The sequence below is a fragment of the Euphorbia lathyris genome, chromosome 6 (genome assembly GCF_963576675.1).
Source record: "Euphorbia lathyris chromosome 6, ddEupLath1.1, whole genome shotgun sequence".
NCBI classification, from domain to species: domain Eukaryota; kingdom Viridiplantae; phylum Streptophyta; class Magnoliopsida; order Malpighiales; family Euphorbiaceae; genus Euphorbia; species Euphorbia lathyris.
The window spans coordinates 57,459,403-57,486,447 of record NC_088915.1 but is presented as its reverse complement, the minus strand read 5'-3'; the positions used below and the strand labels follow the sequence as shown (position 1 = coordinate 57,486,447).

At 35.3% G+C, this 27,045-nt stretch overlaps 1 protein-coding gene across 2 annotated transcripts; it reads right to left on the bottom strand.

Annotated features, from left to right (window-relative positions):
* Positions 1 to 9,790: 9,790 nt before the first annotated feature.
* LOC136232874 (GDSL esterase/lipase At1g29670-like) lies at positions 9,791 to 12,688 on the bottom strand. Of its 2 annotated transcripts, none has more exons than XM_066022328.1 (5): positions 12,374 to 12,688; positions 10,999 to 11,123; positions 10,675 to 10,920; positions 10,350 to 10,605; positions 9,791 to 10,260 (listed from the first exon to the last, which is right to left on the bottom strand). In XM_066022328.1, exons 1-5 carry the CDS (start codon positions 12,612 to 12,614, stop codon positions 10,031 to 10,033), a joined length of 1,098 nt encoding a protein of 365 aa, XP_065878400.1. In that variant the 5' UTR covers positions 12,615 to 12,688; the 3' UTR covers positions 9,791 to 10,030. The 2 variants fall into 2 exon arrangements, with proteins under 2 accessions (XP_065878400.1, XP_065878401.1); XM_066022329.1 differs by lacking the exon at positions 12,374 to 12,688 and adding an exon at positions 11,469 to 11,853.
* Positions 12,689 to 27,045: the final 14,357 nt, after the last annotated feature.

Here is a 27,045-nt window from a genome sequence, read left to right as displayed (position 1 = left end):
TAGACTCCCTAGCCTACATATTTCGCCCAACACAATAAGGAGGCAAGAGGAACTGTTCCGAAACCATCTCGGCTAATTACAATCTTTCTTACTCTCTCTTTGATCTCGTATCGATTTCTGTTAGAGGCAATCATTGCGATTGCTATTATTAAGGTTGATTACTGATTAGTTCTTTTCCGTGTTGTTTGTTTTGTTGTTCTCATCAAAGAAGAAAAGACAAACAAAAGGAGAAATTCGTTTTGCTCCTCCTACATCAGGTCAGTTCACATTTTCGTGGATTCCCGGAGATTGAACCGTCGGATCGTCACGATTTTTGGACAGGAGATTCTAGACATATTCTTCCTTGTTTTCACCATTGGGATTTTCATTCGGAGGTCTGGAAGGTATGTTCGGGTAGGGGGTAGATTCGTTGATAGATTTTATTCTTTTGAAGTTGTGGGCACTTCTTTTGCAACGGTAGATAGATCGTCATAAAGGTATTTCGTTCTATCCCTCTTTATATGAAATAACAATTAACAGGTCTTGGAAAAGGGAAATAGATAAAATAGATAAAATTTTATAATTCCGCTGCGCCTAGGCTTGTCTATTTTCCTTCATAAATGGTGCAACTGAAGTCAAGGTTTCTACTTTAACTCTCACTTAAGTCAACTCTCGTGTGTTCTTAAGATTCTAAGACTTACTAAAACCAATAGCGTCCTAAAGGTTTGTTCTTTCTTGCATTAAGATTGAAGCAGCATTTCAAATGAGAAAACCCTTGATAAAACCACCTAACATTTCTGCTTCGGGGTTAGATGTTTGATTGAGAGTTCGGTGAAGATGAAAGCAGTGTCCTAACATTCATCTAACACAGGCATAAATGCATAAGCACTGAAATATAAAACCTCATCAAACACTTCATACATAAACACCATTCATTCATTGATAGATTTAGAAAGCTTACATTACCGGCCCCGACTGGCCGCGCCTATTCGAAAGGATTACTCACTCATACTGGCGAGTGAGCAATCAGCTAGTTCAAAGCTCTGAAACTCCATCTATGGAGCTTTCTTTCTTTCAGTTAAAGTCTATGCTTTTCTTTCCCAAAAGATCTGATGCCCTATCTTTCCTTACTACCTCTATTTAAAGGAAAAGCTAGGGTCAAAACGGTACCAGAAAAGTATCCGATCAAAATATATTACAAAACAAAGTCAATTGTTCAGAAATCTAAAATTGCTAAAAGTAGTGAAGATCATTTTGACCCTTGAACACTCAAGGGTCGAGCTTTCCTTTCATCATGTTGCTTTACGCCTGCATTTATCCGCCTCTCTATCTGCAGCTACTGTCGTACCTATGTCCCGTCTAGTCGCTGTCCATCATCAGAAGTTTCGGCATTTGACCGCTGGATCAAAGAATGGCTCAATCCCCTATTGGTATGTGCGAACAGGCTGCTTCCAGTCTGTTCGGCTTAAACTTTGCATAAAAACACCCATAAGACCTTCCTTATTGCAATAAAACACAACAAACACCCTTAATTCATTATAATTAATACGTTAAAATGTAGTCAATTTCATGCCTAACAGTAACACCTGAATTATCGAAAAGTGTTTTCATGAATAAATGAGGTCAATGACTTAAAATGGCTGAGAGTAGTTAGATGAGTCTTCTAGATTATTTAAAGCCGTTGGGCAAAATGGTTGGGATTAATGTCAAAAGCATTAGTTACTAATGTGGTTAGTAACCCAACAAACCTAGGAATCACATGGTTGATGTGATTGATTACATGAATCTACCTATTAAAGGGAGTGAACTTGTTTGAGTCATTCAAGGTAAGCTTCACAAGATAGGATCCTAGCTCACTAAGGAATTTATATTAGATTCTTCGAATTAATATGGAGGGTTATTAATTTGGTAAAATAGTGGGAGCAATTTAAAATCAATAAAGTCCTACTACTTAAATTGTATAAGAATTAAACAAATGAATAACATTCGTCACCTTTTCTCACTCTCAGGTTATAAATCAAAATCTTACTCTAAACAATCATGTCGAAACCCGATTTAAGAAATATCCTTACCGATAACAAACTAAATGGTTCAAACTTTGCCGACTGGTTTCGTAACCTCAACATCGTTTTGAAGTTCGAAAAGATTGGGTATGTATTGGATACGTCGATACCCGAGGCTCCAGCTGATGATGCACCCATTGAAGAGATAGATGTTTATCAGAAGCATCGATCTGATGATGAGCATGTAGGATGCATCATACTTGCATCGATGACACCAGAATTGCAAAGGCAACATGAGGAGATGGATGCCTATTCTATAGTCATGCACTTGAAAGAGCTGTTCGGGAAACAGACTCGTTGTGAACGTTTTGAGATATCAAAACTGTTGTTTCGTTGCAGGATGCAAGAGGGTACATCTATTATGACACATTGTGTCAAACTGATTGGCTACATTACCAAACTTTCTAGTATTGGCTTTGTGATGGATCATGAACTAAGTGTCGACTTACTTCTCGCATCCCTCCCAGAAAGTTATTCTCAGTTCGTGATGAACTATCAGATGAATGACTTATAGACCTCTCTTGAAGAGCTCGCCAATATGCTCAAGACTGTTGAGCCCAATATGAAGAAAGATAAGGGAATTTTTGCACTTTTCATCGAGGGGTCAAAGAAGAGGAAAGGGAATTTTCCCAATCCTAAATATCCCAAGAAGAACAAGGGAGCCAAGTCAGCCCAAGCCAAAAGGAAGCAAGTTAAGAAGCCCAAAGGGGAATGCCACTTCTGTGGTAAAGACGGGCATTGGAGGAGGAACTGCAAGGAGTACCTAGCTTCTCTCAAGAAGGGAAAGAATGGTGCTTCAACTTCTGGTATGTTCTATATTGAAATTAATTCAATTTCACAGACTGAATCTTGGGTATTGGATACCGGATGTGGATCTCATATTCGTACGAATATGCAGGAACTAAAACGGACTAAGGACTTGAAGAAAGGAGACATAAATCTGCGAGTTGGAAATGGAGCAAAGGTTGCCGCACTCGCAATTTGAAATTATGTTTTGCGTTTACCATCAAGACTTGTAATAGAATTAAGGAACTGTTTGTATGTTCCAGAGATGTCTCGTAACATTATTTCTATTAGTTGTCTAGTTAATGATGGTTTTTGTATTTCAATTAAGAACAATAATTGCGAATTTTATAGAAACAACATTTTCTATTTTTCAGGAATATCGTTAAATGGGATTTATATTTTGAATGATTATATTTCTTCTTACACAATTGATACCAAAAGACTTAGGCTAGATAATTCAACTTACTTGTGGCATTGTCGTTTAGGCCATATAAACCAGAGACGCATGCTTAAGCTACATCAAGATGGGCTTATAGATTCGATTGATTGTGAATCGATGGGAACGTGTGAGTCATGTTTAAAAGGTAAAATGACAAAGACACCCTTTAGCAATAAAGGTCAACGTGTATCAGACACTCTAGGATTGATACATTCAGATGTATGTGGTCCTATGTCAGTCCAAGCAAGAGGATGATTCAGATACTTCATTAGCTTCATAGATGATCATACTAGATATGGTTATATCTATTTGATGAAGCACAAGTCAGAAGCTTTTGAGAAGTTCAAATGCTTTAAGAATGAAGTTGAAAATCAAACTGGAAAGACTATTAAAATACTTCGATCTGATCGAGGTGGGGAATATCTTTCAGAAGAGTTTATGAATTATCTAAATGAATATGGAATATGCTCACAATGGACACCTCCTTATACACCACAACACAATGGCGTATCAGAGAGGAGAAATCGAACCTTATTGGATATGGTACGATCCATGATGAGCACCGCATCTCTTCCAAAGACATTCTGGGGCTATGCCTTGGAAACTGCTCTATTTACCTTGAATCGAGTACCCACCAAATCCGCCAGTGCCACTCCATTCGAACTGTTCATTGGAAAAAAGCCTGTTTTCTCTTTCATGAGAATATGGGGATGTTCAACATATGTTAAAAGAATAGTGTCAGATAAGTTGGATTGTAAATCTGATAAATGCTTCTTCATTGGATATCCTAAGGAAACCAGAGGATATTACTTTTATCATTCGGATGATCAGAAAGTAATTGTATCCAGGAATGCAGTGTTTCTGGAGAAAGAGTTTCTAGAGGAAACACAGAATGGAAGTATAGTCGAACTTGAGGAAGTTCAAAATGAAACACATGCTGAGACAACGGAAGAGGAAGTTGAACCCGAACCTGTTTCACTAGATCAAACACAAGTGTTATATCCCACACGTAGGTCTCAGAGAGTTCGTGAGCTCCCAGTTAGATATGGTTTTCTAGTGGGAGATAACGAACTGGTTCCCGTGTTAGACGACGAACCTGAAACCTACGAAGAAGCTCTTGCTAGTCTAGAATCTAAAGCATGGCTCGAGGCCATGAATTCTGAAATGGACTCCATGTATACCAACCAAGTGTGGACTTTGGTTGATCCACCCGAAGGGATAAAACCCATTAGGTGCAGGTGGATCTTCAAGAGGAAGACAGACATGGATGGAAAGGTTAGTACCTACAAAGCTAGGTTGGTAGCGAAAGGATATCATCAAAAGCAAGGAGTTGACTATGACGAGACTTTCTCTCCTGTAGCCATGTTCAAATCCATCAGAATATTGCTTGCAATTGCCGCTCATTCTGATTATGAAATTTGGCAAATGGATGTGAAAACAGCTTTCCTAAATGGAAACCTGCTTGAGGATGTATACATGATGCAACCTGAAGGTTTCACGTCGAAGGATGCGACTAAGGTTTTCAAACTTCAAAGGTCCATTTATGGACTCAAGCAAGCATCTAGAAGCTGGAAAAAACATTTTGATGAAACCATAAAACAATTTGGTTTTGAACAAAACTCTGAAGAGCCTTGTGTTTATAAGAAGATAAGTGGGAGCTCAGTCGTTTTCTTAGTACTATATGTCGACGATATACTACTCATGGGAAACGATGTTGCAATGTTGCAAACGGTAAAAGTTTGGTTATCTGGTAATTTCTCCATGAAAGACTTGGGAGAAGCAGCTTACGTCTTGGGGATTAAGATCTATAGGGATAGATCAAGAAGACTGCTTGGACTATCCCAGTCTACATATATTGACAAAGTCCTAAAGCGTTTTGACATGCATGAATTGAAAAGGGGTAACTTACCAATAGTCCATGGTGTCAAGTTATCAAATGATCAATGTCCTAAAACGGACGATGATAAGAAACGCATGGCTGTAATTCCTTACTCTAGTGCGGTTGGTTCGATCATGTATGCCATGCTTTGCACTAGACCTGATGTGGCGTTCGCAATGATTATGACGAGCCGCTATCAAGGGAATCTAGGATTTGATCACTGGATTGCTGTCAAGAACATACTTAAGTACCTTAGAAGGACTAAAGATATGTTCCTCGTATATGGATACAGAGAATTGAAAATTGAAGGATATTCAGATGCTAGCCATCTGACTGATGAAAATGATTACAGATCTCAATCAGGATACCCGTTTATCTTGAATGGAGGTTCAGTTAGTTGGAAGAGTTCCAAGCAAGGAAGCGTTGCTTTCTCTGAATCAGAGTACATCGCAGCTGCAGAAGCGGCAAAGGAGGCAGTTTAGATTAGGAAGTTCATAACAGAACTAGGAGTGGTGCCCGACATTGTAAATCCCATTACTTTGTACTGTGATAACAATGGAGCCATTGCACAAGCAAAGGAACCACGGTCTCATAATGCATCCAAGCATTACCTCAAGCGATATCATCTCATTAGGGAGATTATAGCCAGGGGAGATGTGAGAATAGAAAAGGTGCCTACTGAGGACAACGTTGCAGATCCCTTGACCAAGCCATTACCACAAAGAGCTCATGATAGACATCTTGGTTCTTCTGGTATTAGTTACAAGAACAATTGGCTTTAGTCCAAGTGGGAGAATGTTGGAGTTTAGTGTCCTAAAGACAATTGTTTTAGGATATAAATATTAATGAATAAATTGTTTATTTAGTCATTTGTTTAATCAGATATATAGCATTAATATGTAACTATATATAAGGCACAAATCTTTCATAAAGAAAGTAATCCTAAGTTTGTTTAATAATTATAAAGTGTTCATACAAGCATGAAGTGAGACTGTACTTTATAACAAGATCAATAAACTTAAAATCAACCCAAGTCAAGTGATATGTTATAGGAGTTGGCATATCACTGTTGAGACTTGCATGTAACAGTGTTTTCTATCGAGACAGAAAGCTGATCTCACAAGCTTTAGATATAGAGATATCTAGACAGTTACATGGATCTGGTGAAGGAGTTCATTAGGATTGGGACCCGACTTGAGATAACAGTATTGATTAATTTATCTAAATGTGTCAACTGTTCATCTCATTGGTATTAGTAGGTATAACTAATCCTCAGACTTAAACATTCATTAATTAGTGATTCTGGATCGTAGAGTGTGATATTTAGATTCTGTGCGAGCACGATCCATTACAGGTGGGAGCCTGGGGTGTGTAAGAGCAGGGTTGGGTATCACACAAAGTGGTTGCAGAATAGTTAATGTCAGATTAAGCATTCATCGCTCCTGATAAATGGGATATATATCCAAATGGCCGCTTTTGGTGAATTAATTGAAATCCTTGCAAGGTGATAGAGTTAAGAGTAGAAATAGAAATTTCATTTAACTTATCTTTCAGAGTGAATTCAACCTGTACAAGTAAAATAGACTCTTCGTTATATGTAACCTTGACACGTTCCATGGTTATAAGGAATTGACCAACAAGATATAGTTGATGAATGATCGTATTATACTGTACCTAATGCAGAAAGGTTAACGTCAGTTATCAACCTGACATCTTAATTGCTCTGGGGGAATATCATAGGTTCTGCTAGTAACAGCTCGCGACGGTATTCCGTTATATATGTATTGAAATAATCGTGATGATTTAATTTCAAAGGATATATACGGCTAGTAGCAATAAAGGACCTAATGGGTCGCATATGGGACTTGGAACCAGAGGACGAAAATGTAATTAGCCAAACACTACACATGGGCCGAAATTTATATAGTAATTAGGGATAAATTAATTTGATTAATAGTTATAATTGGATTATAGTTATAAATTAAATTAATGGATTATGTGATAATGTTAATTAGAGATTTTAATGGGAATGAAACTCTAATTAATTATCCCTAACAATAATTAGATTATTAATTTGATTAATAATATTATCTAGATATAATTAGTTATTATTTAGATAATAATGAAGTGTTTATTTAATTATCTAATTAGCAATCATATTCTGAACGAGATTCTGATTATTTAATTATCTAACACAACTGGGATTAGGGTTTAGAGAAGTCTATAAATAGACTCCCTAACCCCAGAATTTCGACACACACAATAGAAGAGGAAGAGGAATCGTTTCGTCTCCGTCTCGACTAATTTACATTCTTTCTAACTCTCTCTTTGATCTCGTATCGATTCCGTTAGAGACAATCATTGCGATTGTTTATTATTAAGGTTGATTACTAATCGGTTATTGTTTTCTGTGTTGAACAAACCATTCGTGGATCTCGGATTTGATAAAAGAAGTTGTGGGCACTTCATTTGCAACTGTAGATAGAACTTCAGAAAAGGTATTTCCTTCTATCCCTCCTTATATGAAATAACGGTTAACAGATCTTGGAAAAAGGAAATAGATAAAATAGATAAAATTTTATTATCCCGCTATGCCTAGGCTTGTCTATTTTCCTTCAACACCAAGATTACTCATCCGCTTCAAAATTGGTACCGGATTAGTTAGGTGCACTTTGAAGTGCTTTGTTAGGAGTTTATTGTGGCAATCTTGTTGTAAATGTTGTTGTTGTGATTTTAATGTTGTTATTGTGGCAATCTTGTTGTAAATTTTGATAATGTTATGATTTTAATGTTAGAATCCGTTGTTGTTTGCCATTTTTTGTTATATACCACTTCGCGAATTGGTTTCAAAACATATCCAGTCTTCGCGTATGGGAACTAAATTCATCAAGTAAACCAAACTTTAGTTTCGCAGGCTTCGCATATGCGAACTAAATTCATCAAGTAAACCAAACATTAGCTTCGCAGCCTTCACATAATATGGAATCTGTGAAGTCAGACGGGAGGAGGCGAGACGCGCGGAAATATTAAGGGTATTATAGGAAAGTCACACAAAATCAGTCTAGATATGTAGTAGGTTGAATAAATGGGTTAAATATGTAAATGGACCTCCAATTTGACCCAATTTTGTAATTTTTCCTAAAAAGAAAAAATTGAAAGATATGTAAAACCAGTTTAGCTACATTTAAAAGATAACCAGGGAAGAAAAGAAAGAAAAGTCTCAAGTCCTTTTATATGTTCTTTTCTCTTGGTTCTGATTCTAATTACAAATATGGTAATGTTGATTATCATTTGACAGCAGTCAGCATTAACTTTCATTTTGTTAAGAATAAAAAAGGGAACTATGGAATTGTATAAAAAAAGTAACATTTTCCTGCTATTTCAAACAAACTGTTTTGTATCAAAACACCAATGAGTATCTCTTACCTAATTCTAACTGAACGTTAATATATCTCAGGTTTGAAAGAGTAAACAACATTCTCACCATGTTTTCGAGGGGGGGCGTGTTTGGTGTCCCGGGGGAGGAGAGGCTTGTGCATGCACGTGAAGGATGCGAAAAATGGAAGAAAATGGGGCGCTTAGTTTTTGCATTGGATGATGGGTGCGATCATACCAGCACTAATTAAAAAAATGCACGTTGGAAAAAAGTTTTGGGGTTCAACACGAGGACTTCCCAAGAGGAGAAAACAAACACTCTCATAATATTTTTGTTATAGTGTATTTTACTAATGAAATCTTGGACAATGCACAAAATATACGACTTTGTTTTTTTATTAAATATTTAATGAAATAATAAAATAATTTATAAAATATATTAAAAAGTGAAAAAAGAAATACTTAAAGAACGAAAATAATAAAATTTAAAGAGTTGGAACTAACAACTCTTTGTGATTCACACCATCCACTTGAAGATCATAAGGCATAAAAACAAAACAATTGATAGATTATGGAGCCTTGAAGGATGCTCTTGTAACCTCTTTAAGATAGAAAAAAAAACATACATGATTACCTTCGACAACAATAACTCTCTAAGTTAAGAATAAATGGTCAAAATTTGCTTCCACCATTTCTTGGGATGTGTAGATATACTATGATAGATGGGGTTTAAATTAAATTCAGTTCTTGTGAACCGGATTAAACACAATGCATGTCAAACGATATCATTTTTGTATATGTTAAGACAAACATAAAAATAAGGTATCAACGCTTTATATGTTGGGATGCAATCCACACCCCACAAATGAAAATATAGGGGTAAATAAGAGTATATCAACATTTATTTGGGTCTTAACCTTTGGTTTGTTTTGGTTCGGTCAACCCGCCTTTACTCGGAAAAAAGAGAGTATAATCAACATTTAGCTACTCCAATGAGAATTACAAACGATCTGAGGTGCACAGGAACCCTCATGTCTTTTTATCACCGCCTCTTAGTCCAATTAAAAGTTATCTTATTTATTTTGTTAGTTGGGTTCAAAATTATTTCAAGTACTTTTACCAAAAGGAATTTCAACACATAATAAGATGAATTTATGTTATACACTCTTCAAGTTCATAAATCTCTTACGTGCAAAGGGTGTCGGAAATAATAATAATAAAAGAAACTAAAAAAATAAACCAAAAAGAAACTACTAAACGTAGATACCCTTAAAATAAAATATGTGGGTTTTTTTATTGAATTGGTTTGTTCAAATCTTAATCAATACAAGTGTAAGTACACTTTAAAGAAGCCAAAATCTTGACCCACTCTACATGATTTGAACTTAATACCCAAATCATATCAAACTAAACAATGCTTATGGAATTTGTGGACTTTTTAAGCACACAAAAAAGGCACAACAATTAATATTAATTTAACAATAAATATATTTATTCATGTATAATATTTTAAAGGGTGATCTGAGCTAGACGGCGGATATCAAATGGGTAGGCATCCGATGCAGATTGAGCACTATAAGATCTTCTTCCGATTACCACATTTGCTGCCTCCGATGGGTGAAATGCATCCCAAAACACATGTTGATTTCTATTTTGGCATGGAGTTTGCAAGGGTAGACATGTAATTTGACCATTGTTCCTCCCCACTCCACAACATCCCGCATTTGTTACCGTAAAACCTGAAATTACATACATCGGGTTAGATTGGGCTTGGACAAGATAATTACGTAACAAACCCGATTGGACCCCAATCGGGCCATGAACATACCGTATCTTGCAGCATTGTTGATCATATCTTCGAAGATTCCATAGGCATTGATGTAGATGAATTTGGAATCAGGAGTGTTGCCATTGAATTGATTAACAAGAGATTTGAGTTTATTGTTGAAAATCTGATTAGCATTGTTAATTCTAGCCACACAGGTTCGACCGTCTGGGCTATTTTGGGCCAATTCACTTGGGCTACACCCGATTTGACCCAATCCAATCAAAGCAAACTTTCTTGCCCCGTAATTATACAAATTCTGCAAATTAATTAAATTAATTACCTTCACATGAGATTAATTAATTAAAAAATAAAATTACTAATTTACCCTTAGTTGTTCGGTATACTGTTGGATGAGAATATTTGCCCACTGTTCCGTTGTGTATTGACGACCGGTGTTGTAGAATTGGGGCATAAAATAATTATTAAGATAATCATTACTACCTAATCCAATTGAATAGATGCACTTGCTTAAATAATCTGCTGCTGCGTCTTCACTTCCTAGTATGTTTACTATTTGAGCAACTGTGGTTTGGTAGTTCCTTACTTGCCCGGCGAAATCAATCCGATCTCCCTGATGAAATTAACAATAATTAATTTGATTATTCATTATAAGAAGGGGTTAATTAGTAATTAATTGCACGTTAATTACCAGTTGTCGGCCGGTTTCCGCTCTGATTCCGGCAGCTGCAGATGCGTAATTTACTCCTCCGAGTACGGTTCGACCTCTTGCGGTTGCAAAGGGAGGAATGAAACCAGTAAAACCCAGTTGCTGAGCTGTTTAATACAAACCATGCATACGTGTGTCAAGTATAATATATAATATTCCAGTAAGAAAAACAATAAACACAACTACTTTGACTTTTAGATTAATATAAAAAATATCATTGGATTTTAATTACAAGTTTAATTTTTTGGTTTAAATTGTTCCCCATATAGGGTTTAGGGCAATTTGTCTAAAATCTTAAATTGATAGTTAGGGGGTGTTTGGTTGCTCATTTTTATGCTCCGTTTTGCCTTTGCACTTCAAAAGGGAGAGTTTTAGGTGTTTGGTTAGTGACCTTCTATTTGCCTTTTACATCTGAAAAGCAGCATTAGGTGTTTGGGGTCTGTTTGTTTTACCTGCTGTTTGCTGTTGCTGTTTGCTGTTTCCTGTTACAGTTTGCTGTTTGCTGTTTGAAAAAGCTGTTGTTCCAAAAAGCAGGGATTCCCTGCTTTTATAAAAAGCTACTTTTCGGCTACAAAAGGCAAACAGTAGGTGTCTAACCAAACACATTAAACTCTCCTTTTTAAAGTGAAAAGGCAAACAGGAGGTCGAAAAGCATCTACCAAACACCTCCTTGGTTAGTGATCTCATGTTTGCCTTTTACACCCGAAAAGCAGCCTTTTACAAAAGTAAAGAATTTTTGCTTTTTGAAAAATCAGCTTTTTCCAGCAGCAAACAGTAGGTAAAACAAACGGACTCTTAAACACTTTGGGTTTAAAACGTGTTTAACACAATCTCTTCCTATCAAATGTTAAAATTCCATAATAAATGAAATTATCAGAATTTGAAACTCGACCACTAGTTTAAAGACTTAGAATAATATTAATGAATTCAAAAACTTAAACTTATAGTTAATGCGCAAAGATAGCTTTTGTTATAATTTCTAACCATTCACATCACATATTAATTAAAAAAAAATAGCTATTATTGGACCTTAAATATTAATTTAAGCTTTTAATTTATTAAATCAATTAGTTGTGAATATAATTCAAATAAAAAATTATCATTGAAATTATATATTTTATAGTTTGAAATAAAATTATGACATATTCTATGTGGCTACATCAAATCTATAAAAAAAATTATTTCAAACCGATAAAAAATACAAATTTTAAATGCACATAGAATAAATAACGTGTTATTTTTTTTAATGAAATAAATAAAGCATTATTAACCAAGTTTAATGGTCATAATAACCTGTTAACCCCTTATCCATGCATATAATTACCTATAATTAGGATATGATTAAGTAAAGACTTACCAATAACATCAACGGTGGTTTTACCATTAGAAAAACGACCAGTGGGACCACCAAAGTCAATACCATAAGGCAAATAATCAGCCCTAGCCAAAGACTGAAGTTGATTATTATTCCCATTATCCACCAATGAATCTCCGAATATAAAGTAACATGGAACCTGTTGCCCTGAACCTCCTCCGATATGCTGCAACACCACCACCACCACCACTAAACACACCGACCACCACCGCAGAACCTCCATCTAATCTGCCCTAAAAACTAAGGGTAGAAATCGGAATAATGAAATTGAAGAAAGGAAGGGTTAGGACAATTGTATTGTATGAAGGGTGGGTAAGGTATATATACATGTAGGGAATCAAAGAGTATAGTGTAGTGGATTAATGAGTTTTGACGGTTGAGAAGTTGGTTAGCTGCATTTATTTCACGCGGATGCCCTTACCCAAAGTTAAATTTATTCTCTAGAGTCTAGTGTCTACTGCTTTTGCACATAATTTTCTTAATTCTGAGCTGTGAAATGCTAAACTGTTCTTAACACATTTTGAATACTTCAAACTTATGACTCAGTCCCACTTTTCATTTGTCGGTACTCGACTTCATTATGTATTTAATCATTCTTATTAATGCATCATCCAACTGTTTTAAACAAGGCTTAATACATTTATTGTCCTCTGAACTTGTCCAAAAAGTTTGATTGATTCCTGAACATACATGGTATCTTATTAGCTCCCAAAACATATTTAAAAGGGTAAATTCCAAAAAAAACTTTGTAGTTTGATGTTGTTCCAAAAAAACCATTGTGGTTTGTTATTACAAAAAAAAAAGATTGTGGTTTGCGCCGTTACCCGAAAAACGGAAAAGGACTTAACACCGTTAAAAAAGCTGACGTGGCACAGGGGTAAAGTTGGAAATTTTGATTTTTTTTATTTTTTATTTTTTCTTTTTTCTTTTTCCTCTCTCTCTCCTTCTTCTTCTTCTTCTTCTTTCTTTTTTTCTTCTTCTTCCTCTCTCTCTCTTCTCTTTTTCTTCCTCTTCTCTTCTTTTCTTTTAAATTTCAATTCCAGATTTCGGAAATCTAGAAATTTCCGATTTCTGAAAAATTCCAGAATCTTTCAATCTGGAAAATTTCAGATGTTACTCAACAAACAAACAGAACAAAAAGAAAAAGAAAAGACTGGTCTTCCAAGGCCGCCATTTTCATTTCAATCTGGAAAATTCCAGATGCTTTAATCTGCCCTTTTCTCTCCCAATTCACTCACCGGAACTAGAACCAGAAGGAATTGAAATGAAACCGGAAGCTGAGACGTTCTGATAACTGAAAAAGAGAGAAGAATAATCCGGTTATGAGTTTCAGACCTCGCACGCGCAGCTTCAATGTCCCACAACCTCGACCGCCGCCGCCGCTAATGGCGGATGTTTTCAACATAATTCCAATCCATGGTCTCCTGTCCGACCACCCTTCGCTCTGGTACCCGGAGGTTCAAGCAGCCGCTGCAGCTTTAAGAAATACCAGTAATCTTCCAAGGCCGCCATTCGTACCTTGGAACCCTCCCTAATTAACATCAATAACACTGATAATCAATGGAATCGATAATAAATTCAGAAATCGCCAAATCGAATCACTCAAAAACTGCAAAATTACATCGATCATATCTCGAGTTTGATCTGAGTTAGAGAAATTAAGAACAAATTGGTTACCAGATTGCTTCCAACTTCTCATTTTTACATTTCTTCTAGGTTTTTATCTTCAATTTCCTCTCGTTCTTGGACGGAAGATTCACCATTATGGAAAAGCATCAAAAGCATGACAGACCCAAAAGCTTCAGTGGTACCAGTGCTCGATCGATGGATCAAAGAAGGAATTCCTGTTAAAAAAACCCTAATTCAGTCTAGGAGAAATCGGGTTTCAGAGAGGAGGAGAAGAAGAAGAAGGAGGAGAAGAAGAAGAAGATTAAAAAATTAAAAAATTTAGTTTTTCCAATTTTACCCTTTCATTTTAACGGTGTTAAGCCCTTTTCCGTTTTTCGGGTAACGGCGCAAACCACAGTCCTTTTTTTGTAATAACAAACCACAAGAGCTTTTTTGGAACAACATCAAACCACAGGGGTTTTTTTTGGAATTTACCCTATTTAAAATGTCATGATTAAGTTCTTAAATCTATTAAAACGTCATGAAAAATGTATAAAATAGAAAGTTAATTTGTTTTATAGACTTGGAATCACGAATTAGGCTTTTATGTTTTAAGTTTTGAATTTTTTTATATATGTGGACAATTTTAAATTTATACCGCTTTAAACAAGTTCAGGGACAAATGGATTACTGTAAGCAAGTTCAATGGGGCCATTAGATCACTTTAAACAAATCCAGATAGTCAATATGATATTTTAAGCAAGTTGAGATGCTAATAAAATACTTTGTCAGTTCAAGAGCCAGTCAAATTTTTGGGACAAGTTCAGGGGGTTGTTGATGTATTAAGCCTCTAAACAATGTCATAAGAATCCAGACATCACACTCAATTTATAAAGGGGTCACGAGTAACTTGGTCGGATCAGATGACTCGGATTGATTGGACTATATGACTAATAAATAAATAATATTATATATATATATAATTGTTTCGCTCTTTTTTTTAATTGTGCAAGCGTGCCAGTAATTTTGCAAAAAAATTACAAAAATAATGAAATCTAACTTCTAAATAAAAAGATTGTGTAAAACTAAAAGGACGAAAAAGTTTAAAAGTTCAAAATTAAAACCGTAAAGAAAAAATGCTTAATTAGTATGAACGATGCCGAAATTAAGAATAAAATGCTTGAAATTGAGATTGAAATTGAATGATTATAAATATAGGAACTGAAAATGTAAAACTAAGGGGGCGTTCGGTTCACAATGGGTAAGGGAAAATGAATCAAAAAATAGAAACTAAAGGAAAGGAAATGAATAAGCATTAATTCACCTAATGTGTTTGGATATGTTTAGGAAAAGGAATGGGGTAAAGGGAATCCAATTCCCTATAGGACTTGGGGTAATGGTTTAACCTAAAGTGAGGAAATATCATAATCTAAAATAGGTAAAGGGAATTAGTTTTTTTTAGAACACACAAGAACAAAGGGAATGAAACCCTCTCATTCCCATTCTCATTCCTAAAAACCCCGAACCAAACGCCCCCTAAGAATTGAAAAAGAAAGATTGTAGAACTAAGGATTGAAAATGATAATTTGAGTCTAATTTTTGTTATTCTTGTTGAGAGTTTTTCTGAGATTGTTGAGTGCTTTTTCTGCTACAAAAATCTGCATTTACGTTGTAAAAAATATGTAAATATATAACTGCCCAGCAAGTAAGTTTCGGGTTTCAGCAAGAAAACTCTGTAACTGCTCTTCTCCACTAACTATTTTTTGTTAATGTAAAAAATATACAGGAAATTTTCCAGTAAAAGGAATTCACGTTTCAGCAAAAAAAAAAAAAAAAGTTCTAAAATTGTAAAGCAAGGTCGCTTCCAACTATTTCTCCCCCCACTAACTCATGTTTCAGTTTCACTATTTACTCTGATATCTCTTATGCCAACTTCCATGCAAATGCTGCTACATATTTGAGTATTTGATTGACAATTGCATATTTCAATCAAAACTTTTGATAAATTATTAAATTGATCCAAAACTTTATATTTAATATAATTTTTAATAAAAAAAATAATTAATAAAATAATTACATATCCAAACTAAAATAATTGATAAATTGACTGAATTTTATTAACTTACATAATAATTTAGATCGAAATAAATAATTAATTATAAAATTGGTGGAAATTAAAATATGTTAATTTGATTAAATTTCAATTGAGTATAAATCTGGTATAAGAGAATTGGGTTCTCGGGATGTGATTATAAAGAATCATCAATTGATCATTGTAATAGACTCAAAATATTTATTTTATTTTTTTTAATAAGGAAAAATCCAAAATAGTGGAGGACTAAGTACCGAATGAGGAATAGATCTTTCTTTCTTTCTGTTCTTTTTTTTCTTGAGAAATTTTAAAGTAATAAATGAAATTTAATGCAGATTTAAAGTTTTGTTTAGGCACATTAAATGATCACAAGTGACGTGCTTGATATCCAGCCCATGGTAGCAATATGTGATGATGACATCACCAGATTTTACATTAGGTGTTTACAATTACAATTTACAACTATTGCTTTACAAGATGTTTCAAAAAAAAAAAAAAAAAAAAACCTATTGCTTTACAAGAAAAATAAGGGTAAATTACAAAACCGGATCAAATGGGAGACCCATTTACTCAATCTACTACACATTTAGATTGTTTTTGTGTGACTTTTCCATAATACCCTCAATATTTACGCGTGTCTATCTCCCTACCGTCTGACTTCGCAGATTCGATCATATGCGAATCTAATGTTTGGTTTACTTGATGAATTTAATTAGCATATGCGAAGCCTGGATATGTTTTTAAGCTAATTCGTGAAGTGGTATATAACAAAAAAAATGTCAAACAACAACGAATTCTAACATTAAAATCATAACATTATCAAAATTTACAACAAGATTGCCACAATAAACTCCTAACAAATCGCTTCATAATACATAGGTTCCTATTCAATACCGATGGATGGATTGTCTCACGGTACAGGACAAGATTGCCACAATAAACTCCTAACAAATCACATCATTATACATAGACTCCTATTCACCACCGATGGATGGATGTCTCACGATACATAGGCTCTTATTCACTAGAGGGATGGATGTGTCCCACAGTGTGAGCTCTTATTCACAACCGATGGTTGGAAGTCCATGCCTTTTGGAATGGAGGTCTCTCATGGCACCCCAGCACGCCGGCTTCCAGGAATGAATATTATATATTCAACCACCTTCAGAAAAATTTAATCATCTATGAGGAGAAATGTGACGCTATGACTTCACGAAACGATGATTTCGCGGAGTCTACGAGAGAAATTTATTGAATTACCTCGCAAACTTCGCGTAATCATCGTTTCGCGAAGTGAAATCCATAAATTTCTCACCACAGATTTCGCGAAAACGACATATGTTAAGTGAATTTATGGGAAAACGCAAAAAAAAATAGTATATATTTACATTTTTCGACGAAACAATATGATAAACTGGGAAAAACGATGAAAATAACGTAGAATCACCATTTTTTCGATGGTCACAAAAAGAAAGAAACCAAGAAACGAGCAGGAAATGGAAGATGAAGAACCATGGCTTCGTTTTCTAGGATTAGGAAGTTGCAGAATCAAGAGAGGAAGAAGAGAAATACATTGTGATTTGGAGAAATGGTGCAGATTTCGTGCAATTTAAAGGAAGATAGGAAGATCAAAAGTCTTGGAATTATTAACGGAGGAGCCAACTGTTTTGCGTAACCAGTGAGAGACTGTTCGAGTTTGGGGAAGTGGGAAGGTTAGGGGTATTATGGAAAAGTCACACAAAAACAGTCTAGATATATAGTAGGTTGAGTAAATATGATAAATATGTAAATGGACCTCCTATTTGACCTAGTTTTGTAATTTACCCGAAAAATAATGATTGATATGCGATTATGGTTAATCACATGTTCAAAAACCGACTTACGTTTCTTGATTTGTCAATGGTTGTCCAATTTATTTTTCTAAATTTATTTAAAATGGTCTATTAAACCCTTAAAATTTAAAGTTTAATGGCGTAATAAAAGTAAATTTTGAAAACGTTAAAATATATAGAATTTAAATCTTAAAAAACATGAGCTCACACTTTACTAGAAACCATTTCAATCAACACAAAATGATGCAAACACTCATTTGATTAAATGAGGAGAAATCCGAAGCAAAAAGAATACCCTTTATGTGAAAAACAGAGGCTACGTGTTATGTGGATCTGAAGAAGAGCTTCTGATTCTTATTTTGGTAATTCACATGTCGTATGAGAATCTCATACGTCATGTAAACTACCAAAATCATCAGTTATATTTCGGATTAAAAGCCCACATGTCGTGCTGACTTTTTTTTAAAGAGTCTTACAAATCAGCATTTTACCCTTAACCTTACAACTGTAATTATTTATGTAATTTGACCTTTATGTAATTTGTCAATTATATTTAGAAATGATATAAATTCATCCATTTCTTTGTAAGAAGTAACTTTTTATCAATCAAATATTAATTTCTCTTTGAGAATTTGTTAGGGTTCATTCCTTAGGAATTTTTCAATTCCTACAGGTTTAGCTCATGAATCTTGGAGGTTTCACGACTTCTTCAAGTTTAGCTTGAAAGTATTTTTTATAATTTACGATTGAAAATCATCACTGTTACCATGATCCGTATCAGTTGGTATCAGAATCGGTCGTATTCCTAACCCGGGACTTCTTCGAGAATGGTTCAACCGAGTTTATCATAAGAATTAATGGAGTTTGCAGCCAAGAGCCTTGAAGAATGGCAAGCCGAAATCAGAGAGATAGAGTTTGAGCTTGCTGAGCCCGTGAGAAAGACGAGAGAAAAAATGGAAAAGAAAAACATGGAAAGGTTACAAAGAGGAACTCGAAGAAGCCGATGACGATGCCATAAAGCTCAACATAGAAGAAATGAAAAAGACTCAATGTTGCCTCCTAAAGAGTCTTCATTAATATTTCCTCCATTGCACATTCAAGAGGTAATTCCTACACTCTGAATTTCTCATATTGGAGCTATGGATAATCAAATTACTAGTGAGAAGTTGGGTGTTTGTGATGTGGATGGTGATTTAGATTCTCATTGTGAGCTTGTTGATAATGAAATGGTAAATGAGGAGGAAGGAATGTTAGTAGGTAGGAACATTGAGGAAGCTCAAGTTGAAAAAGGTACACACTATGTGTTTGATGAAATGCCCCTTAGGCAAACTTTCACTTGTGTACGTAAGGATGGTGAGAGCCTTAATCTTGAAGAAGTGGAGAGTGATTTTGGGCTTGATAATCTCTTTCAAGAGAATGAGAAAATCACTTATTTTGTGGAGGTTGATGGCTATGGTGATGGAAGAGATGTTAGTGGTTCAACCATGTTAGGATGTAGTATGTCATTTGAGTCGGGCAACTTGTCAAATGGATTAACCGGTTTGAACTATAAGGAGGAGTGGATGGAAGCAAGAGGTTATGGGAAAGATTGGGTTGTTGACAAAGAAGGTAACGAATTTGAACATGATCATGAAGAAGATGAAATCGAAGAGGATATTAATAAAGAGGAGAACCATTATGAGAATGAGCTAGAACACAATGATGAACTTGACTATGATGAAAGTGAGTTCGGGATTGAGGTTGAAAAGAGAGAACGGTTCCGGGAATGAACTATGTGATGATGGTGAATTTCATTATGATGAAAATGAAAATGATTATGATGAAGATGATGGAATTTACCATGATGAGGTTGAGCTTCGGAACGTTGGGTGGAATCAACACGGGGTCACCTATGAAGATGATGAAGATCGGTTCTATCATGATGAGAACGAGCATCGTAACATTAAGTGGAACCAAAATGGAGCTACTTATGAAGATGATGAAGATGGGGTCTATCATGATGAGAATGAGCTTCGGAACATTGAACGGAATCAACACGGGACTACTTATGAAGATGGTGATGATAGATTCCATTATGATGATGAGTCGTGGAACATTGAGTGGAGCCAAAATAAAGACACCTGTGATGATGATGATGGCGAGGAGCGAGTTGTGTATTTGGTGACAAAGGTGCTAATGTCAAGTGAGGAGGAGAATGACCCACGATATCAATTATTTAGAATCAGTGTTTAGTTCTTGGGAAGAAATATGAGGTGATTATCAACGGAGGAAGCCAAGTGAATGCCATTAGTCGAGTCTCCTTGAGCAAGTTTGGTTTAGTTCCCGAGCCACATCTTAAACCTTATCGCATTGATTGGGTCAATGAGGTGGAGAAGCTTCAAGTTTCTCATCAGTGTAAGGTTCCTTTCACCATTGGGGCTTATCGAGATAAAGCTATATGTGATGTTGTAGAGATGGATGTTTGCCACGTGCTCTCAAAAAGGCCATGGCAATTTGATTGTGATGCCTCTCATACAAGAAGAAGAAACACTTACACCATACGCAAAGATGGAATCAAATACATCCTTACACCCTTGAAGAGTCCTTCTATTGAGAAAAATAAAGCCACATTGAGTGTTTGCCTAACTGGAAAGTTGAATTTGAATGAGCGCATCGGTAAAATGGTCGAGACTAAGTCAAGGAGAGTTGAACTAATGTCCGAATATGTCAATGGAGCTACCTTGTAAGAGAAACCTTGGGAAAATACATCACATCATATTGACTTGGGTTCTGTGGATCGTTTACTTAGGCCCTCTCATGATGAAGTCGGATCCAAAGAGAAGAATAAGGTTGAGAAGGGGAAAAGGCAAGTTTGAATGTGAGGAACTAAATCCAATGTCCATATATGACAAATATGTGTCCTTCAAAGAGAAACCTCAAGAGCTTCCACCTTAGGAAGAGATCCCGCATCACATTGATTTGGATCCTGGGGATCAGTCACCTAGCCTTTCTCATGATGGAGTAAGCTCAAAAACCAAGAATGAAGTTGAGGAGGAAAGAGCAAGTTTGAAGGTGATGAAGTAGAACCAATGTCCGAAGGTGTCAAGTTCGTGTCCTTCAATGAGCACCCTCGAGGGCTTCCACCTTTGGGAAAGATACCGTGTGATATCACATGGGATCCTGGAGATCGTTTACTAAGTCTTCCTCATGATAAATTGAGCTTTAGAGAGAATAATGAAGGGTACCTCGTGGCGCCTCTAGAACGACATGTGATTCCTAGCACACGCTTATTATAGATGATCAAGTCCCCCACTTGGTAAAATTTGAACTTATTCTTTTGTGCTTTATTGAAATGTAGATCTATATTGTGTTTGTTAAGGAAGAATCTACCTTATAAGGAGTCTATGAGATGTAACCTTGTGGTGAAGAGTGTGAGCTTCATGGAGTATTTGGTGAATGGGAATGACATCCCAGGTGATGTAAAGACAATGGAGGATATTCAAGAGTTGCAGGATAGTGCCCAAGTTAGTGAAGAGGCGAATCTAGAAATCCTGAGATTATTAACTGAAGACAATGGAGGAGCTAATACGAGTGTTCTTGAGATCACTGTGAAGTGGGTTGATAAGTGTCGCCGAGATATTCCATTTGATGTTGGCCATGGGCGAGTAGAGATTGAGTATAGCAATCGGGGTAGTGACGTAAGGGTTAGAGAAGTCTGGGAATATTCAACTCAAGATGATGTTGGGATTTTAAAGAGTGCTCAAGGGATCGCTCTGAATTGGATTGATATATGTCACCGAGACATTCCATTTGAGGTCGATTATGAGCGGAAAAAATTGGAGGCTAATCTTCAAGCTAGTGAAGCAGAGATCGAGAAGTTCCAGTGTTGGTCCGTTCGACATGCCATGAGAATTTGGAAAAGAATGCAAGATCTTGTTGGAGAGTGGTTCGGTAAGCTTCGCCAATGTATCTCATTTGATGTCGGTAGGAAATGGTAGATGCATGTCAATGAGGATGAGAACCGGGATAAGTCACAAGTTGAATATGAGATGAAGTTCGTGTGAAGAAGGTGAATTCGGCAGCTTGTGGAATGGGCTTCATTAATTCATTTCGAACAACACTTTTGTTTGGTTTGAAAGCTTGGAGTCCACTCAAGGTCTATGAGGCCCTTCCATACTTAACAAGTAACTTGAGGTCAAGTTCTTTATTAGGATGGAGTATATGATGCATGCATCCATTCGACTAAATGAGAGAAGACGAGTGGTGGAAGAAGTCGGGTCAAAGGGGCAACACATCGAAGCAAAAGAAGACCTGTTATGTGAAAAACAGAGCCTTCGCAACGTGAGGATCTAAAGAAGAGCTCTTGATTCTTATTTTGGTAATTCACGCCGTGTATAGGAATCCCACACGTCGTGGGGATACCAAAATCATCAGCTATATTTCGGAGTAAAAGCCCACACGCTGTGTGGAGTTTTTTTTTAAAGGGCCTTACAAATCAATCTTGTCCATCACTCCAACTTCATCTAATTATAATTTTGTCACCCCTTATTTACAACTAATATCACCATCTTATTTACAAGCTTGCCACTCATTTATTCTTTTACCCCCATTTTACCCTTAACCTTACCCATTTAATTATTTATGTAATTTATCAATTAGGTTTAGAAATGATATAAATTCATATCTTTCTTTGTAAGAAGCAACTTTTTATCAATCAAATATTAATTTCTCTTTGAGAGCTTGTTAGGGTTCATCCTTTTATCAATGGGGATTTTTCAATTCTTACGGGTTTAGCTCGTGAATCTTGGATGTTTCACGACTCCTTCAAGTTTAACTTGAAAATATCTTTAATAATTTACGATTAAAAATTATCACCGTTATCTGATATGTATCACAATATTAAGCCTTTGTTTGAGAGTTTGGAAGTTGATGAGTGAGAGTTAAAAGAGCTAATGAAGTGATGGAAATTAAAGTTAAAAATTAACCTTGTTTAAAAGTTTATAAAATGCAAATGAGGTTAAAAGTTTAACTTCATTTTAGAGTTTAAATATGTAGGAGGAAAAGTTGATTTACTCTGCAAAGATTTTTTTTAATCAACTTTAATAGTTGCATTAACCCCCACTAAGTAAGGGTTAATTACAAAAATAGGTCAAATAGGAGGCACATTTACATATTTAACCCATTTACTCAACCTACTACATATCTAGACTGATTTTGTGTGACTTTCTCATAATTCCCTCAATATTTACGCGCGGCTGTCTTTCTCCCGTCTGACTTCGCAGAGGTCAGCATATGCGAAGCCTGCGAAGCTAATGTTTGGTTTAGTTGATGATTTTAGTTAGCATATGTGAAGCCTGCGAAGCTAATGTTTGGTTTAGTTGATGATTTTAGTTAGCATATGCGAAGCCTGCAAAGCTAATGTTTGGTTTAGTTGATGATTTTAATTAGCATATGCGAAACCTGCGAAGCGAATGTTTGGTTTAGTTGATGATTTTAGTTAGCATATGCGTAGTCTGGATGTGTTTTTAACAAAATTCACTAAGTGGTATATAGCAAAAAAATGGCAAACAACAACAGATTCTAACATTATTTAACAAAAAAAAATCAGAACATAAATGAATACACCAACAATAATTCAGTGAGATTTATAGAATTAGGCATTTTCTTTGCGTTTCCCAATCTTCCGCCTCATGGAACGAGGTTGCCGCTTGCTCTAAAATTGCCCTCTTTCTTCCCTTTTCTCTGTTGTTCGCCTTCTTCCTCGTCTTTTCTTTCACTGTTCACCTTCTTCTACCGTCTGTTCGCATTCTTCCTCTTCTTTGCTCTCACTGTTCACCTTCTTCTACCGTCGTTCACCTTCTCTCACCGTCGTTCGTCCTAAAATTGCCCTCTCGTTTTTCCTCTACTGCCGTTCGCTTCCCTTTTCTCTCACCGGAGTAGAGTTGCTGGAGAACGCCGTCAAAGAACAACGGATTTTGCAGGTTAGATCCCTGTGGAAGGAGGAGGAGCCATTTTAGGTGGAGAGGAAACCGTAAAGAAGATGAAGAGGAAGATGAAAGATTGGGGGTATTATGGGAAAAAATAGTCTAGATACGTAGTAGGTTGAGTAAATAGGTTAAATATGTAAATGTGATTTCCATTTGATCCATTTTTGTAATTAACCCACTAAGTAATCATATGATAAATCTTGGTTTGTTTTTGAAGAGAACCTTGGTTTGTTTAATTGAAAGAAAACAACAGATTTTAAAACAGCAACACTTGAAGGCACATGGATCCTGTGTATACATACATATGTTGTGCTTTTTCCGATTTATTTAACTTCTAGAAAAACAGAAATCGACGAGGCGATATGCTCTTCCTGAAAGGGAAAGGCTAAAGAGTTTTTTAAGCCATTTAGTATATGTAAATCAACGGTTGGAAGTAAATACAGCAAAAGAAAAGAAAAGAAAGATTCAAAACGTATGAAATTAAATTTGTACCTGACCGACCATTAATGTTAGTTGGTTGTGAAATTTAATGGTGGAGCTCTCAAAGTCATAAGGAGTAACATGGGATGACTCAACACCCAATTAAGGTACCTCTATCCAGTCATTTTCTTAACATGATTATCTTTTGGTGTCTGTCTGATTAACAGGTCAATTTCCACCTTATCCTTTGCTTAATCACGAGAAGACATCATGGGAGAAGTTGATCCTTCAAAATTAGGCACTGTTGAAATTATTATTCAATCAAACCTTAAATAGAAAAGTTACATTTTAATCATTAATTTTATATTGAATGACTAAAATCACTAATGATATCAATAGCTTAAAACTCAGTACAGTATTTAGATTATCTGATTCGCTTTCTAAACTTTGAAAACGGCCCTCTAAATTTACTTAAAGGTGATTCTATTCCCTCTTGCGTGATCATAATATTTTATAGCTTTCTAAACTTGTTTAAAATGATATATATTTTAACTCGTTCAAATCTATTTTTATTCTATCTTATAGATTTAAAAGGATAATGAGATATTTTAAACAAATTCAGAAAGCTAATTAAATATATCTAAATTTAATGCCTTGTTGTGATTCATATAGCTTCTCATCTAGTTATGAAACCAAATCACCCTAAACCATTTGTGTTCACAACCTTGAGTAATTAGATAAGACAGTTAATTTGTTTCAAAAAAAAAAAAAAAGATAAGACAGTTAATATTGAACGGTAAAAAAGAATTCAGGATTCTAATACATCAAAACTGACTAGACCAAATCATCCTCTATAGTTTGTACTCAAGTTGACATTAGGCATTTACAAATTACAATCCAGTGCAATCAAGGTCAAACACCACATCTATGTTGACCATATTGCAAGTCAAAGATTTTTTTTTGAACAATGGTTTCACTCCAAACCAAAAGATACGTCCTAACACAAAAAAAAAAAAAATATATATATATATATATATATATATATATAATTTCCTAATTAAATAATGTGATGTGATTATCCTCGGATGATCTAATATTGAATATAATACTTTAATATCATATAAATAAAAGTTTTACTTACCGAACAAAATACCTCAAAAACTGAAGATTCTCTTACATATATAAAATAACGTGAGATATTTAGTAATCTTTCCGAATTATATTGTTATTTGCACAAACGGAAAATAAGAACATCGAGACGGCATAGAATTGTAATCAACTTTCTAATATGTATCAAATATAAAATGATAGCTTTAATAGTAAACTAACAAAGAATCAAACTCTTTTTAAACTAAATTTGAAAGAAATAATCCCAAGGGTGAAAACTCAAACCTCCAAATGAATGTTTTTTTATTTGTATTCACTAAAAGATGCATTCAATAAAAAAGAAATTATGTACCTTCCAAACCTTAAGGCAACACTAACATAACCTAAGCCACTTAGGTAATTACAAGATAATTTAATGGCAGAAATACAAAAAGAAGAGCTTGCTGGTAAAATCAGCGCACACATTGCGTGTAAAGTGACATATCTTGTGGCTAACAATCCGAAAACTCACAAGTCGTGTGAATTAATGAAAAAGTGTAAAGTGACATATCTTGTGGCTAACAATCCGAAAACTCACAAGTCGTGTGAATTAATGAAAAAGAAGCAGACTCTCAGTTTTTCTGACAACACATCATGTGGGCTCTTTGTCTTTGTCTTTGTGGTTGCTCTTCAAACCAGGCGACATGTGGTTGTTCCACACGCCGTGTAGACCCTATTTTAATGAAATATCCTTTTCCGCACACGGTCTTTCATCTCTTCTGACAACACATCATGCGGGGCTCTTTGTCTTCGTCTTTGTGGCTGCTCTTCAAACCAGACGACATGTGGTTGTTCCACACGCCGTGTAGACCCTATTTTAATGAAATATCCTTTTCCTCACACGGTCTTTCATCTCTTCACCCAATGCGTCACCCTTTTGAGCCCGAGACTTCCCGCAACAGATTTATGTTCTCATCACTTTCATATTAGGCTAAGGTTGCATTCATATTTGCTTTTTTTTTTTTTCAAGGCACAATTAGAAATTAAAATAACTGGGTGAATGGGTCACAGTACTATTCAAATTTAATTTAAGATAGGCCAGGAGAGACAGCTGGGCCATACACAGCCCCTAAAATTTATGGAATTTTCACAGTTCAGTGTATGTATGTGCATCACTTGCGGTAAAATTGTTTAGCATTCTTCCCAGCCAATTTTTTTATAAGGTAAAAAAAGTACCTCTAAGCAGCCAAGAACAAACATTAGGATAAAATTAGTTAAACTTGCAAATATCAGAGAGATAAGAAGTAAAATTACGCTTGAGTACCAATATGTGATATTTTTACACCTTATCCCTTTAGTAAATTAGACGAAACTTGATAATAATATTTAATTTCTTCTAATTAATTAGAAGAAAAAACAATTAATCTACATGATATAATATGAATGCACTATTCTTAATAATTACTATATTAAACTATCACCTTTACCATTTCCTTTCCTCAATTATTTCCTTTGTTTTTCTATTAGGATACACTCCTGTCAACTCAATGGCCATTTCTTCATTCATTGAGCAGTCAGGGATCAAAATTGATAAACGTAGGGATGCAATAAACAATTAAATAAATAACTTCTGCAATAAGTTTAATATTT